The sequence below is a fragment of the Pezoporus flaviventris genome, unplaced genomic scaffold (assembly GCF_033815535.1).
Source record: "Pezoporus flaviventris isolate CSIRO_AGI_PZ_B2104156 unplaced genomic scaffold, CSIRO_AGI_Pfla_v1 ptg000530l, whole genome shotgun sequence".
NCBI classification, from domain to species: Eukaryota; Metazoa; Chordata; class Aves; order Psittaciformes; family Psittacidae; genus Pezoporus; species Pezoporus flaviventris.
The window spans coordinates 137,814-156,872 of record NW_026893077.1 but is presented as its reverse complement, the minus strand read 5'-3'; the positions used below and the strand labels follow the sequence as shown (position 1 = coordinate 156,872).

Here is a 19,059-nt window from a genome sequence, read left to right as displayed (position 1 = left end):
CTTGTCCCGACCCGGCGGGCCGGGGCCGGGGCACAGCCCACGGCGGCTCCTTAGGGACGGTGAGCACGGTGCAAGGCTTCCCATGGACAAGCACAGCAGCGAGGAGCAGCCCTGGCACCGGCCCAGCGCCGGGGGGGCTCAATGCACCCCATCAGACCTCGCAGACCCGCGGCTCAGGGCAGTGCTCTCAGGCAGCCCACAAAGCAGCTCGCTAAGTGCAAACATTCAGCCCTGCTCGCAAACCTAAAGCGCCAGGACAAAAACGTGGTGCTGGGCAGCACGGACGCATGGTGACCTCCGGACCAGTGTCACCAACACGGCAATCCAGCCTTGCTTAGCCACATCAAAGTCCATCTGCGTGCTGCCTGCGTCGAATGCATTCTCATGGGTCCCAGAAAACAGTGCCCTAAGTGCAGACATCCAGCCCCTGCTCCTGAACCTGTGCACCAGGTCAGACACTGGTGCTGGGCACCACTTAATGGTGACCGCTGCCTTCAACACAGCAATCAGCCTTGCTTAGCCACCTAAAACTCCACCACCTGTGTGCTGAGCTCAGGATAGCACTCTCAGGCAGCCCACAAACCAAAGGCATTCATGGAAACATCCAGGCCCTGCTCCCACACCCAAAGTGCCAGGACTAAAAACTGGTGCTGAGCATCACCTACACATGGAGAGCTTCAGAATGGTGCCACCAGCATGGAGATCCAGCCTTGCTTTGCCATCTAAACTTCATCTGAGGGCTACCCTGCTGTTGAGTGCACCGGGTGTCTTAGAGCACGAACATCCAGCCCCTGATACAACACCCAAGGTGCCAGGAGAGAAAACTGGTGCTGAGCATCACCTGCTCATAGAAAGCTCTGTAATGGTGCCACCAACGTGGCAATCTGCCCTTGCTTTGCCATGTATAACCCCATCTGTGTACTGCCTCTCTCCTGCCTGCTCTTGGGCCTCCTGCACCACGGCTCACAGAGTGCACAAGTCCAGCCCTTGCTTGCATGCCTGATGTGCCAGGATAGAAACCTGGTGCTGAGCATCACCTACCCATGGAAAGCTTCAGAGCAGTGCCAGTGCCATGGCAATTCACCCCTGCTTTGCCGGGGTGCTTCTCAGCTCTCCTCACACACAAGTCACTGGTTTCACAACAGAGCCCCTCAGCCAGCACCACATCCACTGAAGCTGTGGGGAAAGGTGCTGTGTTTTATAGAACCATGGAATGGTTCGGGTTGAAGGGTCCTTAAAGCTCATTGAAAACCATGGCAGGGACCCCTTCCACTGGAGCAGGATGCCCCAACCCCCTGTGTCCAACCTGGCCTTGAGCACTGCCAGGGATGGGGCAGCCACAGCTTCTCTGGGCACCCTGTGCCAGCGCCTCAGCACCCTCCCAGGGAAGAGCTTCTGCCTAAGAGCTCATCTCAGTCTCCCCTTGGGCAGGTTAAAGCCATTCCCTTTTCCTGTCCCTGCATCCCTTGTCCCAAGCCCCTCTCCAGGTTTCCTGCAGCACTGGGATGAATCCCATGTGCACAATGAAAACTTGAGCTGAAAACCTCCCCTGAGCAGGGATCACCAGCACCAGTTTGGGGCATCCCTGTGACCCCACTTCAGCCGGTGCAGGTGGGAAGGGGATGATGGGAAGGAGGATTTGTGGATGCTACAGCATGTGCTGCAGCCCCAGTACCCTGCTGCTGGCCTCGACCAGGGCAGGTGCCTCAAGCAAAAGACTCAATGAAGGCCTGAATCCCTCCTTTGTTCCGCACCAGCCCAGGGGTGCAGGGAGCGGCAGAGCCCCCATGGCCGTTGGCATCTTCCCACTCCCCATCCCACCGCGAGCACGGAGCACCGGGACCGACGCTACCAGGAACAAAGGGCAATGGCAGCACCCGCTGGGCCCTGACCCAGTTTAACTTCATCTTCAGTAGCCCCCATCCATGGGGAAGCAGATCCAGGGTCACCCCAGGGGATGTCAGCGCGAGCGCGACGGCAGCCACGCAAGGATGCTGCTCCGGCACCGAGCCGATCCCGCATCCCGCTCCAGCGCAGCGATGGGAAGGCAACTTCCCTGGCAGGAAGCGAAGTGCTGCCTCAGCGCTTGCAGGGAGCTGCAAATTATCTCCCTATGCAAAAGCAGGTCATTAGCATGAATTAGAGCTCGGCGGTGGAGCCGTGCTGGGGAGGCAGCAGCCCCCAGGCTCCCGCTGTCGCCTTCAGCTGCTTCTGCTCACCCGAGCATGGGGAACCGGCGTTTGGGGATATAAAGGGAATGAGATGAGGCTCTTGCTTCAGCCACGAGGATGTGACCCCATCCCCAGTGCCCGCACTGGAGGGTTTGCATGCCCTCCATCACGCCTGAGCAGGGGCGCTGCTTCCATCAAAGTGCCCCGTTGCGTTTTCATCCCTTGAAGTTGCCTTTAGGAAGAGCTTTGGAACCGGAGCCCCTCTTCCTCCACCTCCTGCTCCCAGGACCACTCACGTAGGAGCACGGGATAGCTTAGGATGGACCATGGGAAGGGACAGGGCAGGGTCCCCAGTCTGAGCTCGCTGTGGGGCAGCCTGAGCCATGCCTAGTGCAGGGACTGGTGCTGAGGACCACCCCTCCCTGCCCAGCTCACTGCAGCTCTGCAGTGCTCCTCTGCACACCGGCTTCCGATCACTTCTGAGTCACAAACAAGGCATTCCCACTTCCTCTCTGTGCCAAGGTACATCTGGGGCTATAAATAGCTATTAAAGCTAATTAAACAAGCACCACCATTGCCTCATGCAGCTCAGCTTGTATCGACACCTAAAAATGCACTCCTGAGGTGTTTCAGACCTGCCAAGGCCCAAAACCCCACGCGATCACATGCTGGAGCTAAACACACGTACACCACGTCTATCCCCTTCCCCATAACCCCATCAGCCCAATTTCACTTCCATCTCCTCCAAAGACAGGTTCCCATCACCGAGTCTTCCCGTCACAAGAGCCTCCCGAGGCACAGCTGGGGTTTGAACCCTTGTTGGACTGGTTCCATCCCAAGGGAGCTCCTGGCTTTGCTGGGTGGGATCCTGGTGGGTGCTGGGGGTGCTGGGTGCTCCAAGAGGAGCCCATTGGGGAAGGGATGGTCCTGCTGGGGCTCTAGGAGAGGTGGTGGCTGGTAGGAGCTGGGGGGCACGATCTGTGATGGGGGCGTCTGGGGCACCCCGTAACCTGCAAGGACATGGTTGGGTTTAGCCCCCCCCCAGCCCCAAAGAAGTGATGAGCTCAATGCTCATCTTCCCATGTCCGGTGCCCTTTACCTCTGCATAGCAGTGGAATCAAAGCTGGGTCCAGCCTCTTCCTCCTGAGAGATGGAGACTGTGGAGCAGAGCAGAGCATCCATTAGGCAGAGCAGGATGAACCCAGCACCCTGGTGATGGGCTTGGGACAACCTCACCTTCCTGGTGGGCTGGACACTGGAGTAAATGGTTCTGCTTTCGGGCTCCTGAGGGAGACTGGGGCCCTGCAGGGAGGAACCATCCAAATGCACAAAGAACAGCAAAGTTTGGGCAAAAAGGGGTGGACTCTGAGGTGGAGGTGAAGGAATCGAGCCCATGGGCAGCTCGAGCCCCCCCAGCACAGGCCTGGCCCTACCTGTGCTTTGCAGATGACGGCATAGATGGTGTTTTCTCCCGATGTGGCCTCATTCCTTGTTGTGCTCTGAGGGTGAAAGCGACCCAGGCTGGTTAAAGGGATGCCCAAGCAGAGGTCCCGTCCCTCCAGGAGGGGACCCCCAGGCCCCCCCCCCCCCAGCACTCACTTGGTCTCGGCCTGTTTGGGCTGTTCCCACCTCCTCGTAGACGGTGAGTGTCTGCTCGATGTGTCCTGGGGAGGTGGAAGGGGTCAGAGTGAGACACTGGGGGTTACAGACCCCGTTTGGGGGCGGCAGCCCTCAATGGGCAGGAGAAGGATGCTGCAGCTTGGAATGAAGTGCATATCCAGACCCAAACCATCCTCCAGACCCATGGGATGAGGCCTCCGGGTCCGGGCTGCTGGGATGCTTCACCCACGCATCAGCCCAGGGCACCCTCCGTTGTCAGGGATGGGTGAAGGCTTTGTGGCTCTGGCAGCACCCAGTGGCTTATCCCTTAGCCTCAGGAGGAGGAAGAGCCCCGGGGCCAGCACGGAGAGAGCATGAGGAGCATCCAGGACAGCATCCAGGAGCTGCCCGGCCCCACATCTGTCCGTGCCACAAGCACAGGGACAAACCTTCTGGGGGATCCTTTCGGCGTTTCCTCTGCCAGTAGCAGGTGATGACAAGGGCTATGGCGACGGCCAGGACCAGCGCAGCCACTGCCCAGCCTAGAGCGATGCTGGAAAGCCCTGGGGGAGAAGAAGAGGAGAAGGAGAAATCTCTGATGAGCCTCAACCGTTTCTAAACAGTCTCCATCACCGCCGAGGACAGACCCGGCCAGGAAACCGCAGCGCGGGTACATCACCCACAGCCGGTGCCGTGCTTCCACCCCCAGGAGGGGAAGTGGCTTCCTGGCACCAGCGGGATGTGCTCTTGGGACCCAGAGCGGCTCCAAGAGGGGGCTGCGCACCCCTTAACCCCTGACTGCCCGGAGCTGAGGATGAGTTACCGGCGACCGCGGCGCCACAGGCTGCCGAGATGTTGGCGTTGGCCGAGCTCCAGCTCACCGGGTTGCTCACGTTGCAGCAGCACACGATGGGGTCGGCATCCCCGCGGAGCCGCAGGTGCAGCCGGGGCCCAGGCTCCAGCGCGCCCGCCGCATCCCCGCTGCAGGACCAGCTGTAGGAGACGGGGCCGGCGCCGGGCGCCGTGCAGAGCAGCGAGAGGTTGCACCAGCCCCGCGCCTCGGGCAGGACGAGGCTCTCCACATGGGGCGGCCCAAGGGGCTCTGCGGGGATGGACGCGCTCAGAGGGGAGCGGGCACGCGGGGCGCAGCGGCTGAGAGCCGGACACTCACCCCACACCGACACGCGGAAGCACCGCGGGCTGACACCGCCGCCTGCCTGCTCAAACTCGGCCTCGTAGAGCCCCGCGTCTGCCGCGAGAACCGGGCTGATCCGCAGGGAAAGGGGCTCCTCCTGGAAAACTGCTCTCCCGCAGAAAGGGCTCTTGCACACGGTGGTGCCGTTGCTCCTCTCAGCCACCAGGATCACCTGGTAGGACCCTGCGTCCACCCCCGTTCTCCACTTGACTCTTGACCATTCCCCCAGGGGTTTCTTTGGCAGCAGCTCCAGCGCTCCGTTGGCAGGCACGGCTTGCTCCTCACACTGCACGGGTCCTAAAGCAGAGAGGGTTGAGCCCGTCCCCATCCCCACCTCAGGCTTCCCCTTCCTCTGCCCATCCCAGGCTCCTTGTGCCTGCCCGCACCCTGCTCCTGCAGCACCCTTTGCCCTGCCCTCACCAGGGCCGGTTGCACCCCCTCTGACCACGGCATCTGCTCCTTCCTTTGTCCCCCAACTCCTTCCTCGCAGATCCAGCCTGGGAAGCAGCAGGAACGTTGCCTGCTGGACCCTTTCTCTCATGAGTCTCTGTGCTCGCAGCCCCGCATGTCAACAGCTCTGGCATGAGGCAAGGTACAAAAAGCCCCTAAATGAAACGAGCAAACACCCCAGAGCCTTGTGGCTTCCTTCTTGCGGTCAGAGCAGCGCTGGGGCTGCAGCACATACATGGAGCCAAGCATCAGCCGCCAGGGGTTTGGCTTCAGCCCAAACAGCCCTAAGGCGGGGTTTTGGCTCCATGCTCAGGGTGAACACTGCGAGCATGGCCAGGAGACCCCCAGCAGCTCCAGCGTTGCAAAGGCACAGGCAGGAGGATGTCTGCCCCCACCAGCCCCAGGGTGCAGGTGGGACATCCCTGTGCCCACCAGATCCAGGGATACCAGGGGCTGGAGCAGTCAAACACAGAAGCATCCTCCCTGGGGAAAGGAAGGAGCAGGCTCAGGAGCAGCCACTCTTGATCAGTTCCCACCAGGACCTGCAGTTGGTGACAAAGGGGACCCCCCCCCCACCATACCAGGTATTAAGAGCCTCCATGACACCAGGACCATTGCATACTACAACTTTGCAGGCTGCGAGACAGGTGGGAGGGCACCTTCCTGCCCTCAGCCCGTGGTGCTGGAGCAGTGAGCGTGCAGAGCAGGGGAAATGCAGCCCGGAGGTGGGAGTGAGACGCTGCAGGGTCAGTGCTCCACAGGTCTAACCACGCTGTGTGCTTTAACCCTGCTGCGGGCAGGTTCTGCAGCTCAGCTGAGCCCCGGCTGCTGCAGGCTCTGCAGCACCCACCTGGTGCAGCTCTGAGCAGTGGGAGCACCCGGGACTTGAATCCTGGAATGGCTGGGAGGGACCTTAGGGCTCATCCAGCCCCACAGGCAGGGACCCCTTCCACCAGAGCAGGATGCTCCAAGCCCCTGGCCTTGAGCACTGCCAGGGATGGGGCAGCCACAGCTTCTCTGGGCACCCTGTGCCAGCGCCTCAGCACCCTCCCAGAGAAGAGCTTCTGCCTCAAAGCTCATCTCAGTGTCCCCTCGGGCAGGTTCAAGCCATTCCCCTTGTCCAGTCCCTCCATCCCTTGTTCCAAGCCCCTCTCCAGGTTCCCTGGCGCCCCTTTAGGCACTGGAGCTGCATTTCTGGGTACAGGAAAAGCCACGTCTGGGCTCGGGTCATGGGTGCTGCTCCGACAGGGAAGTGACTTCTTTTGGATGAGCCCCAAGTGCAGCTGCGCTGGCTGCGGAGGGAACCGGCTCTGTGTGCTGCGGGCAGGATGGGACACAGGGAGCAGCCCAAACCTTCCCACCCAGACCCCCTCTGTCTCCGCAGGGACCCCGGGCTGAGCGGCACAACCACCGCCGGCACCCATCCCTTGTGCAGGCGGCAGCCAGAGCTCCCCATGCCTGCACCCATCCTGTGCTCAGCGCCACCAGCTCCCCCTGCACCCAAAGCGAGCCCCCACCTCCCACCCAGCCCAGCACCGCGCCCCCTCCTCACCTCGGTCCCCGGCAGTGACCATCGGGGCCAGGACCAGCAGCGCCAGCGCGCACCGGGGACCCCCACCCATGGGCCCGCCGTGTTGGGGCATCTCGGGACGGCTCCGCAGCAGCCGATGTGAATCCCCCCCACCCCCGGAGCCGGCTCCGTCCTGAGGCAGCTTCCTCTCCCCACGGTTCCTCCGCGCCCTCCACCTCCGGGTGATGCCCTTGCGCTGCTCCCCCCAGCCCAGCCCTCGGAGGGGGGGGTCAGGGTCCCGGCTCCCCGCGGTCACGCTGCGAGCGCGGCTGCAGGGCTCGGAGGCTGCAAACCTCAGAGGAAGGGGGGGTTCGGGGGGGGGGGGGGGGGGGTGCTTTCTCTTTGAGGCTCACTTCGGGAAGAGAAACAGTTTGTAACGTTCGGACGGGTCCTACACCCTGACCGCAGGCCACAGCAGCAGGGTGCAGCCCATCGAGGAGCAGAGCCCAGTGCAAGGAGCCCTGCCACTGGGGATGCGGGAGCCAGTAGATGTGAGGGGCAACGGATGCAGAGCCAGGGCCCCGATTCTCACCTTTCCCTGGGGTAGCCATGGAGCATCGCACCCTCCTCCTCTTCGTCCCCCTCTTCCTCCCCTGTGGAGCCCAAGGTAAGTGTGGCCCTGCCGCAGGAGATGCAGTGAGTTGTGTCCAGCCTCTGCACCCCTGTGAGGCTGGGAAGTGCCTTGGGAGCCTGCTCTTGGGGCTGGCTGGGCTTTATTTCTCCTGCTGCTTGCAAGTGAATGGCTCATCATGGGGTCAGAGCAGTCACTTGGGCTCTTGGGTGAGAAATCAAACCCTACAGATAGGAGCTGGAAGGGAAAAGGCCTTTTGGAAGGGCTGAAAAGCTCATTAAGGCTTCAATTGGGGCAGGAAGAAGGAATTCTGGTTAAAACGTGGCCTTATTTTCTTTCAAGTATTGCACACCTAGGAAAAGCAACGCTCTGCTCATGAGGGTTTGGCTTGTAGGAGGAGGCCCAGGGCAGGCCTTTGGAAATGGGATTCCCTCTCTATGAGCCTTAAATGATAAATATATATAGGGAGAAAATACCCCCACGGGGCACCGTGCCTCCTTCTCAGTAGAAGGTAAAGTGCAGGCACAGGGTGCAAAGGAGGAACTGAAAGTGGTTTCCCAGCCTCTGCTTGGCCTCCCCCATGGCAGGGCTGAAGGCAGAGGATGTGAGAGGCTGTGAGCCCCAGATCATGGCGATGGGCAAAGCGGGGCTGTGCCCCCTCCCCGGACACACAGCATCTCCCAGTCCCTTGCTCACCCTCCTCTGCTTTAGGATGTTCTGGGGCGTTCATTTCATTTAGGGTTTTTTTGTATCTTGCCTCATGCCAGAGCTGTTGACATGCGGGGCTGCGAGCACAGAGGCTCATGAGAGAAAGGGTCCAGCAGGCAACGTTCCTGCTGCTTCCCAGGCTGGATCTGCGAGGAAGGAGCTGGGGGACAAAGGAAGGAGCAGATGCCGTGGTCAGAGGGGGTGCAACCGGCCCTGGTGAGGGCAGGGCAAAGGGTGCTGCAGGAGCAGGGTGCGGGCAGGCACAAGGAGCCTGGGATGGGCAGAGGAAGGGGAAGCCTGAGGTGGGGATGGGGACGGGCTCAACCCTCTCTGCTTTAGGACCCGTGCAGTGTGAGGAGCAAGCCGTGCCTGCCAACGGAGCGCTGGAGCTGCTGCCAAAGAAACCCCTGGGGGAATGGTCAAGAGTCAAGTGGAGAACGGGGGTGGACGCAGGGTCCTACCAGGTGATCCTGGTGGCTGAGAGGAGCAACGGCACCACCGTGTGCAAGAGCCCTTTCTGCGGGAGAGCAGTTTTCCAGGAGGAGCCCCTTTCCCTGCGGATCAGCCCGGTTCTCGCGGCAGACGCGGGGCTCTACGAGGCCGAGTTTGAGCAGGCAGGCGGCGGTGTCAGCCCGCGGTGCTTCCGCGTGTCGGTGTGGGGTGAGTGTCCGGCTCTCAGCCGCTGCGCCCCGCGTGCCCGCTCCCCTCTGAGCGCGTCCATCCCCGCAGAGCCCCTTGGGCCGCCCCATGTGGAGAGCCTCGTCCTGCCCGAGGCGCGGGGCTGGTGCAACCTCTCGCTGCTCTGCACGGCGCCCGGCGCCGGCCCCGTCTCCTGCAGCTGGTCCTGCAGCGGGGATGCCGACCCCATCGTGTGCTGAGCACCCTGCTCCAGTGGAAGGTGCCCCTGCCCGTGCCTTTAGATGAGCTTTAAGGTCCCTTCCATCCCAAAGCATTCCATGAATCCAGGATCGTTAACGTGAACGTTTCTCTCTCTGCAGGCGCTCCGATGTACGACTGCAGAGAGAGGGGGCTGCTCTTTCTGCTGGTGCTGCGCAACCGTGGCCATCACGCACGTCCTCATCCGGCCGCAGGGATCCCTTCCCTGCCGTGTCCCTGGCTCTTTGTGTGCTGGGTAGGATCCCCACAAAGTGGGAGCCTGCAAAGCAGTCACCAGCCCCTGCTCCACTTTATGCATCAGCTCCAGCCTCGAACACCTCAAGAAATGAGCTGCTTTAAGCCATGGAGAGCTGTTAACCCGCTTGAGCATAGATTAAGGACAAATACACTCTTTCTTCCCGTGATGTTCTGTATTTTGGGTTCTTGGACAAGTTCCGGGCTGTTTTACGGTGAGGACACAACAAACAGGCCAAGGGTTGATGATGCTCTCCTCCAACCACCTCAGGCTGGGCTTCTCCCTTGGGTTTTGGGCAAGCAGGGACAGGCTCCACCACCCTCCATCCTGCCAGACCCCCCGGGCTGGGATGGAGCCACCCTGTGATGGGATTGGGATGTGGGGACCCAGCCTGTGTTAATGCACCTTGGAATGTCACCCTCTCACTGCAGAGGTTTCTTCCCTCTCCCAAATACCCCAACTCTTCCTTTGGAGCACGAGGCAGAAGGAGCATCGTGTTATCTGTGCACAGCAACAGTTTGCTCGTCCCTTATCCAGCCCCAGCCAACAGATGCCACCTCCTTAGATCAGTGCGAGATGTCCATGAGCTCATCCTGAGAGTGCTTTTCCTATGAGCCAGGCTTTTCCTGGGACATCAGGGACGGACAAACCCAGCACAGCCCTGCTGGGGCTCGGTGTCCCCTGTCCCCACACTGTCCCCTGCCCAGCAGCATCACCGCAGTGCTGCTGGAAGAGAGCAAGAGACACGATGGGATGCTGGTGGCCTCTAATCCCATCGTGCCGCCGTCTGCTTCTGCCCTCCGATCCGCCCTGCTAATCTCCTTATGGTAAGCTCATTGCCTCTGAGGCGGTCCTGAGCCATTCCCAGGTTGGATGTCGGCAGGAAAACTGTGGCTGGGAACTGGGTGCTGCCTGGGAGGAGATGGGGACCCCACTTGCAGAACAGCCACCCCCAGCAGGGGCCGTTGGCTGGTTCTATGGGAAAACTGGTCCAACGGGTGGGGAAGGGGCAGATTCCCAGTAAAAATCTTGGGAAAAGGCCACGGCACTGGGAACAGAGAGGGATGGGATCAGCCCTGCGGGTTTCCTGCTAGATTGAAACCTTCTGTGTGCCCAAGGGATGCACAAGCCGATGGGTCCTGCTCCATCACCCATCTGCAACCAAGTGCTTCAGGGCCATCAGTGGGGGAAACTGAGGCACGGCCTGACCCCCATCACAAGCCTGGATGGAGGCGGCTGGAACAGCTCCGTCAGCTTTTCCCTCTGGATTCCACAGCCCCTTCCTCCCCCTCGCAGGCAGACGAGCAAAAACCTAATTAAGGCTACAAAGGGAAAAGCAGCATCTTGCAAGGCTGGAACCTCGGCGCCGGAGACGGGGCTGAGCCGATGAATCAGAGCTTTTGTCCAGGCTCCATTCCCCATGCAGGGAGCAATTTCCCTCCCGGAGACCTTCCCCGGGCTGGGAGAGCTGTGCCCAGGGAGCTGGATCCGCAGGAGAGGCTGGGAAACAAGAAAGGGAGACAGGAATGAAAGGGAAGCGTTAGCACATCGCGCAGGCAGCGTTGAGGAGGACGGGGAGACGCTGCCTCCCGCAAGCACCGCATTGCAGAGGGTGTTCTTATGCAGCGCATCATCCGCGGGTCCTCATCCCCCTGCCAGCAAAACTTGCTCCGGGAGAAGCACAGGGCGGCTGGGGGGGGGGGGTCACGGGGCTGTGCCGAGGCTGCTTCCCCACCTCTGGAATCCCTGCGGTGCTCGGGAATGCGGCCGGTGCGGCCAAACCACGGTTTGGGATGTGCAGGTGGGAGTGGGAAGGGGGTGGTCATCCCCGACGGGGTTTTCACCTGGATAACACCACTGGGGACCCCGGGGGGGACCCTTCCGAGCCCCCCCCCCCCCCCGCAAACAGGCACCTTTGTGAGTGCTTTTCTCTCGCAGCCCATCCCCGTGGCCTCCCGCCTGCACCTCAAGCATGGGAGGAGGAAAAACCTCAACTATGGAGAGCTCAAAATCACCTCAATTGAACCCAAAATGCTCTCCCAGGCCGGAGAGCGGCTCTGCCCGAGAGGTGGCAGCACCCGACCGCGCTCCGCGGCACCCGCGATGGGTCGGGCAATGGGGGGGCTCAGCCCGGCCCTTGGCTGGGGTCCCTTAACCACCACCACCCCAGCACCCATCCCGCAGGAGCTGAGCCCTGGAGCTGTGCCTTGGTTCCAAATCCCTTGGGGGAAGCAGTAAGTGGATGGGAAGCTTCTCTTTGGGATGGAATAGGGATGGAGGATGGGTCCTGTAGGTTCCCACCAAGAGCATCTTGGAGAGGGACTGAACCTCCCCACAGAAAATTCCCCTGTCCTGGGAATTCCGGGTCTCTGTTCCCAACGGGAAAAGTGCTGGGATGCCCAGGGGAAGGACACTGGCACCATCTCTGCCCACCCAGCATCTCAGTCCCACCCAGCAAGTGAGATCTGAACCCCCAGCTGCTGGTCCCACCACCTCCATTGGGATATTCATCATCTCCACAAGACAGAACCAGGGAATCCTGGACTGATTTGGCTTGGAAGGGACCTTAAAGCTCATCTAAAGCCATGGGCAGGGACAGTGGGAGCTGCCCCTTCCTCTTCTTCCTCAGCACGTCCTGTCACGCACCAGCTGCCACCACTTCCCCCATGGGGCCCGTCCCACCACCAGCCACCACTTCCCTCACCCACCAGCACGCACCGGCGGCCATCCTGGTGATAAACCTTGTGCAATCCCCTCTGCCAGCCCTGCCGGGGGGTTTCCTGCCGCCGTGGGACTCATCTCCATGGGTCGGGGACAGCAGCATCTGCTCAGCCCCACACATGCGGAGGGGACATGGCTGGAGCTGGGACCTCGCTTGTCTACTGTGTGCTGCTGGTGGCAGCCGAGGGTAAGGATGCTCTTGGGTCTGGGAGGCCGGGGCAGATGGGTTGGAGCATCCCAGCTGCACAGCGCCATCCCTAGGGATGCTTTGGGAGGGAGAAGACAGAGACCACCCTCACCATCTCCCCACCCCAACCATCCCCTTGCAGGTCTGTGTCTCTGCTGTGCCGTGGAGCTGCTGAAGGGGCTGAAGGGGCAGTCCTTGTCCTTCCCAGCCCTGCATCTCCTGTCCCATGATATCGTGCGGGTCACCTGGAGGACCAAAGGGACCCACATTGCTGAGGCCAAGCCCAGGGTGAGGATGTTCACCACTGATTTCCTGCCTGAGTTCCAGGACCGGCTGCTCATCCACCCCAACAGCCTCTCGCTGCAGATCAATCCGCTGCAGCCATCGGACAGTGGGAGCTACGAGGTGGTCGTGGACACCTTGTCTGACCCCACCAACCCAAAGACCTTTCGCTACTCCTTGTTGGTTCTTGGTGAGTCCAAGGATGGAGGGAGGAGGGTTGAGGGGACTGGGCTTGTGTTGGGTCCACCCCAGGCATAGAATCATAGAATCATGGAATGGTTTGGGTTGGACAAGGTCTTAAGATCATTCAGCTCCAACCCCTGCCACAGGGAGGGACCCCTTCCACTGGAGCAGGATGCTCCAAGCCCCATCCAACCAGACCCTGAACACTGCCAGGGATGGGGCAGCCACAGCTTCTCCATTCAACCCATTCCAGTGTCCCACCACCCTCACAGGGAAGAACTTCCCCACCCTCCAACCTAAATCCCCCCTGTTCCAGTCTGAACCCATCACCCCTTGTCCTGTCGCCCCAGTCCCTGATGAAGGCCCCTCTCCAGCATCCTTGTAGCCCCCTTCAGACACTGGAAGCTGCTCTGAGCTCTCCACGCAGCTTCTCTTCTCCAGGCTGAGCAGCCCCAACGTTCCCAGCCTGGCTCCTATGGGAGCTGCTCCAGCCCCTGCTCATCCTCGTGGCCTCCTCTGCACTTGCTCCAGCAGCTCCATGTCCTTGTGCTGAGGACACCAGAGCTGCACCCAGTGCTGCAGGGGGGTCTCCCAGAGCGGAGCAGAGCAGAGGGGCAGGATCCCCTCCCTGCCCTGCTGCTCACCTCCTGTTGATGCTGCCCAGCACAGGGGGGTTCTGGGCTCCAGCTCCCACTGTAGCCAGGTTATGGGAGGCTTCTCATGGACCAAGACCCCCAAGTCCTCCTCCTCAGGCTGCTCTGCATCACTTCTCTCCCAGCCTGCAGCAGGGGATGAGCTGTCATCACACGAGCTCCCTGCTCATGAGCCCACCCAGCCCTCAGCGTTTCCCCTTGGCCGTGTGGAGGAGCTCAGGATGGGCATGTGGTCAGTGGGGAAATCCCCCTTCCTCTTTCAATGACTGCTGCACCCACTGCACCCATTGCACCCATTGCACCCATTGCACCCACGGCACCCACTGCACCAGCCCTGGTGGTACCCAAGGGCAGCCCCCTGTCCCCTGCCACAGCCCCATGGCTCACACCATGCCCTGTGCCCACAGATGGATCTCCAGTGCCGATGCCCGGGACTGGCGACACCAAAGGATCCATCAGGAGCACAGTGGATCCCCATGGACCACCAGTGCTTGGGGCTGGTGACACCAAAGGAGCCATTGAGAGCACAGTGGATCCCCATGGAGCATTGGTGCCCAGGACTGGTGTCACCAAAGGACCCACTGGGAGCAGAGTGGATCCCCATGGAGCATCGGAGCCCGGTGCTGGGGACACTGGGACGCAGGACACGGGTGGGAGGCATCATCCAGGGTCCTGCGGGGCTCAGGACCGCTACTGCCTGCTGAAGGGGTATCTCATGGCCGGGGTCTTTGTGCCGCTGGCGCTGCTGGTGGCCGCTGTCCACATCATGACCAGGGACAAAGGCACCAAGGCAGGGAACGGGGTCTTAGCAGGGGTTGAGCCCCCCAGCATCACCACTCCTCAGGGACCATCCCCATGGCAGCGACCAGCCTGGATTCCAGACCCCGGGAACAGCGTCCCCTCTGCCTCGGTTTCCCCATTCAGGGCAAGATGAGGTTACCCTGCTCAGAGCCCCTGGAGGACGTGATGTGAACCCGGCTTCCTCATCTCTTGCACAAGGAGCTGCTCTAAATGCGTCAACGCTTCTTCCTCCCAAAGCCACCAGCCCTTTGGCACCAAAACCCATCCCAGCACCAAGCAAGGGGATGCAGGGACGCCGCCGTCACTGGAGGCAGCATCAGGTTCCTATTTCCAGCCCCAAACGTGGGGGAGATCATCACTCAGACCCCCTCCTGTAGTTGATAGGAGGTGAATGATTCACTGGTGACCCTGACTAAACGCTGCGTGCCATCCATTATTGAGCAGCAGATCTGTCAAGAAGTTCTCATAAATAAGTGATCTGGTGCTGTCTTAATGCTGGCAGTAAATTCCTCATTCAATCTCCCGACTAAATGCTCTCCTGGGGACATCGCTCCTGCTGTTGAGTTAGGAATTAGGCCTGGGAACACACGGACTGTGAGGAAGAAGAGCCCTAACAGGACACCTGAGGGTGTCCTTCGCTGTCATGGCCCATCCTGAGAGCATCCCTGGTGCTGCCCTGTCCTGGGTACCAGCCGGGATGGAGCCTGGTCTGCCCCAAGCACTGGGCACGGGGCTGTCCCCATCCTGGGATGCTCAGTACCCTCCTTCCAGCCGGGCAGTGATCCCGGGTCCCTGCACTGATCCCAGGGTCCCACAACGACGCCGGGATCAGGCAAGAATCCCAGGGTCCTGCAGCAACAGCAAGGTCCCAAAGTGATCCCAGGGTCCTGCAGTGATCCCAGGGTCCCGCAGTGATCCCAGCGTCCTGCAGTGATCCCAGGGTCCTGCAGTGATCCTGAGGTCCTGCAGTGATCCCAGGGTCCCGCAGCAATCCCAGGGTCATGGCGTAGCCATCCCATGGTAACTGCAGCTTCTTCCAATGGATCTCTGCCTCTTACTCCAGGAGCAGAGCTGATTCAAATGGTACGTTAAAGCAGGGCTCGACCTCACGGGGTGATGGGAAGGGGAAGTGCCATGAAACCATTCCCAGCGGATGCTGGATTTGAGGAGGGGAGGCAGGAGGAAGGGAAACCCGTGTGCAAGAGACGGGGGTTAACGTGGGACTGAGGTGCTGCAGTTACCCATAGGGGGACAATGGGATCTGCCCCCATGGAGGGGATGGGGACGGGTCTCGCTGGGGATGCTCCAGCAGCATCGAAGATCCCCTGGCTTCTCCTCTGGGTCCCGCTTGCCCATCACCGCTGCGTCTGGCCTGCTCCACTGGTGGCTTTAATAATTGAGTGGTGGTTGAGGGGGACAATGATGTAAACAAGAGCAGTTTAACCCCCAGTGATGGCTTTACCAGCACCTCTCTCCTAGATGGGGCTGGACCAGGTGAATCCCTGGGGACAGCGCCATCCCTACAGCATCCATCTCCCTTCTCACCCCGTCTCCTTTATCCCTGTGACTTTGACCCGCTTGTGAAATCTCTTTCCAAGCAGCCAAGGACTTACTGGCTGGGGGAAGGAGGCCGGAGTGAAGAGAAGCTGCTTTTCCATAGGAAATTGAGTTTCCTGCAGCTCTCTGCAAATCCCCCTCGGCTGCACATCAGGAGCTGGGAGCACAGGGGATCACAGGGATGGAGGGGGCACCAGTGGGAGCCACGGGTGCTGGTCAAAGGGAAGAAGGAATGAGAATCCTAAAGAGAGATCCCATGGGGCTGGGAACAGACTTTTCCTGCCTGGCCACTGATTTCAGTGGGGATTCATCCACTTTTCCTTGCCAAGGAGCTTCTCAGGAGCCAAAACACACCTCACGTTACTGTTGTGCTCCCTGGTGTTGTGCCCTGGCAAGCGGGAAGTGAAACCCCATCCCCTCCATCCCTTCTCCATTGCTTCCCCTCCATCCCTTCTCCTCCATCCCTTCCTCACCATCCCTTCCCCTCCATCCTTTCTCCTCCATCCCAACCCCTCCGCTATTCCTTCTCCTGCATCCCTTCTCCATCCTTTCCTCACCATCCCTTCCCCTCCATCCTTTCTCCTCCATCCCAACCCCTCCACTATTCCTTCTCCTGCATCCCTTCTCCATCCTTTCCTCACCATCCCTTCCCCCCCATCCTTTCTCCTCCATCCCAACCCCTCCACTATCCCATCCCCTGCATCCCTTCTCCATCACTTCCCCTCTATCCCTTCCCCTCCACCCTTCTTCTCCATCCCAATCCCGCCATCCCTTCCTCTTCATCCCTTCCTCTCCAACCCTTCCTCTCCATCTCTTCCTCTCCAACCCTTCCCCTCCATCCCAACCCCTCTATCCCTTCCCCTCCATCCCTTCCCCTTCATCCCTTCTCCATCCCTTCCCCTCCATTCCAACCCCTCTATCCCTTCCCCTCCATCCCTTCCCCTCCATCCCTTCCCCTGCATCCCTTCTCCATCACTTCCCCTCCATCCCTTCCCCTCTATCCTTCTCCATCCCAATCCCACCATCCCTTCCTCTTCATCCCTTCCTCTCCAACCCTTCCCCTCCGTCCCAACCCCTCCATCCCTTCCCCTTCATCCCTTCTCCATCCCTTCCCCTCTATCCCTTCCCCTCCATCCCTTCCCCTCCATCCCACCTCCACCACCATGGGACCATGGGGCACTGCACCACCCTGGGGCCCCCCGGCTGCGGATCAGGGCCGGATAACAAGCAGCTTCCTTGGCCATTCTGCTCCAGCACCTCGCTGGGAATGAGGGAAAGCGAGCGGCTGCCTCCAAATGGATTCTGGAAGCTGCTCGGAGCCATCAGGCTCCGTATAAATATGATGATGATTGTTATTATCATTGGCACCGATGGGCCGCCGCGCACCGCGGGAGATCCCGCTCTGCCTCCCGACGCAGCCACTGCCAGAGCCATTCCCAGCTCCACACAGGGCTGGGACCCCCCCCGCAGCTCCCGCTGAGCCCATGGGCACGCTGGGTCCCCTCCCGGGGCTGGGGTAGCCGGTGAGGATGGGTTTGCTCCATGTGCCCCGATGCCAGGGTGATGGGCCTGATGCTGGGCACCGGGGGGGGGGGGGTGTGTGTGTGCCCCCCAGGCCACTATGGGCTTATGGGGGTCCCGCACTGCTGCTCCCCCTCATCCCAGGGAGTGCTCCCGAGCAGCCAACGTGGCAGCTTTTCCTTCCCTGCCGTCAGCACATTCCCGGCCACCGCCACTCCTCCCTGACCTCTCTCCTCTTCCTCCCTGCTCCACAAACTCCTTCATCCTCCTCCCCACGTCATCTCCTCTCCCACTCAGATTCCTCCCTGTATCCCAGGAGAGCCCTCAGTGCCAAGGGGACAGTCGGCCAATGCCCGGGAATGGCAGGGCCACGCTGTCCCCATGGACACCTCCCATGTCCCCCCCATCCCGTGCCGATCCGGACACAACCTGTGTCACCCCAGAGCCATCTCTTTATTGCCATCACCCATCTCGGCTCCTGCAGCCACCACGATGGCTCCTGCTGCCCTCGGGGCTGGGCCAGGCTGGGTTTGGGGGTCCCCAGCTCCATCCGATTCCATGGCATTCCCCCTGCGAGCAGCAGGTCCCTGAGGAAAGCTGGAGGATGGAAGACCCCAAGGAAGAGGAGGGAGCTGAGGGCCACTTCGCGCATCACCCCTGGGGTGCAGGGGACACCCATAGCCATTGGGACAGGGCGCAGCACCCCGGGGTGCTCCCCGTGGCCGGGGGGGGGGGGGGGGGGGGGCTCTAGAAGAGCCTTTTAGAGCTGAAAACGTGGAGCCCCTGCTGCCACATGGAGGAGAGAAGGCTCCTGAAGGGGAGACCTCAGAGCAGCTCCAGTGCCTGAAGGGGCTGCAGGAAACCTGGAGAGGGGCTTGGGACAAGGGATGCAGGGACAGGCCAAGGGGAATGGCTTTAACCTGCCCGAGGGGAGACTGAGATGAGCTCTTAGGCAGAAGCTCTTCCCTGTGAGGGTGCTGAGGCGCTGGCACAGGGTGCCCAGAGAAGCTGTGGCTGCCCCATCCCTGGCAGTGCTCAAGGCCAGGTTGGACACAGGGGTTGGAGCATCCTGCTCCAGTGGAAGGGGTCCCTGCCTGTGGGGCTGGATGAGCCCTAAGGTCCCTCCCACCCCGGTGGATGCACACCCCGACATTGATGTAAGCACCCCAGCAATCACACACACACACGCAGGTGCGCACCCCAACACACACGTGTAAACCCCAGCACCCATGTACCCATACGACAGGCATATACACACCCCAAGACACGTGTGATCCACCCAGGTATGAGCCGCAGCACACATGCATGCACCCCAACACATGTATGAAACCTGCACACATGTATGCACTCCAACACACGTGTATGAACCCCAACACACCTGCGCGCACCCCAACACACGTGTATGAACCCCAACACACGTGTATGTACCCCAACACACCTGTGCACACCCCAACACACGTGTATGAACCCCAACACACCTGCGCGCACCCCAACACACATGCATGCACCCCAACACACATGTACGTGTCCGAACACACATGTACATGTCCGAACACACATGCATGCACCCCAGCACACATGTATGTGTCCGAACACACATGTACATGTCCGAACACACATGCATGCACCCCAGCACACATGTACGTGTCCGAACACACATGTACATGTCCGAACACACATGCATGCACCCCAACACACATGTACGTGTCCGAACACACATGTACATGTCCGAACACACATGTACATGTCCGAACACAC

At 60.8% G+C, this 19,059-nt stretch overlaps 2 protein-coding genes across 2 annotated transcripts; one reads left to right on the top strand and one right to left on the bottom strand.

Annotated features, from left to right (window-relative positions):
* Positions 1-2,948: 2,948 nt before the first annotated feature.
* LOC133263914 (natural killer cell receptor 2B4-like) lies at positions 2,949-7,279 on the bottom strand. Its single transcript, XM_061443784.1, has 9 exons — positions 6,968-7,279; positions 4,942-5,262; positions 4,594-4,872; positions 4,220-4,333; positions 3,771-3,835; positions 3,605-3,670; positions 3,408-3,473; positions 3,271-3,328; positions 2,949-3,181 (listed from the first exon to the last, which is right to left on the bottom strand). The coding sequence occupies exons 1-9, from the start codon at positions 7,056-7,058 to the stop codon at positions 2,949-2,951; spliced, it is 1,293 nt and encodes a 430-aa protein (XP_061299768.1). The 5' UTR covers positions 7,059-7,279.
* A 146-nt stretch (positions 7,280-7,425) lies between these two features.
* On the top strand, positions 7,426-14,356 carry LOC133263913 (uncharacterized). The gene is made up of 4 exons (XM_061443783.1): positions 7,426-7,592; positions 8,604-8,924; positions 12,447-12,776; positions 13,830-14,356. The coding sequence occupies exons 1-4, from the start codon at positions 7,535-7,537 to the stop codon at positions 14,354-14,356; spliced, it is 1,236 nt and encodes a 411-aa protein (XP_061299767.1). The 5' UTR covers positions 7,426-7,534.
* Positions 14,357-19,059: the final 4,703 nt, after the last annotated feature.

Coding starts and splice junctions, on each gene's coding strand:
- LOC133263914 (XM_061443784.1), bottom strand. CDS start 7,058: ATGCCCCAACACGGCGGGCCCATGGGTGGGGGTCCCCGGTGCGCGCTG. Junction 5,263..6,967: donor GGTCACTGCCGGGGACCGAG/GTGAGGAGGGGG, acceptor TCTCTGCTTTAG/GACCCGTGCAGTGTGAGGAG. Junction 3,182..3,270: donor GATTCCACTGCTATGCAGAG/GTAAAGGGCACC, acceptor ATGTCCTTGCAG/GTTACGGGGTGCCCCAGACG.
- LOC133263913 (XM_061443783.1), top strand. CDS start 7,535: ATGGAGCATCGCACCCTCCTCCTCTTCGTCCCCCTCTTCCTCCCCTGT. Junction 8,925..12,446: donor CTTCCGCGTGTCGGTGTGGG/GTGAGTGTCCGG, acceptor ATCCCCTTGCAG/GTCTGTGTCTCTGCTGTGCC. Junction 12,777..13,829: donor CTACTCCTTGTTGGTTCTTG/GTGAGTCCAAGG, acceptor CTGTGCCCACAG/ATGGATCTCCAGTGCCGATG.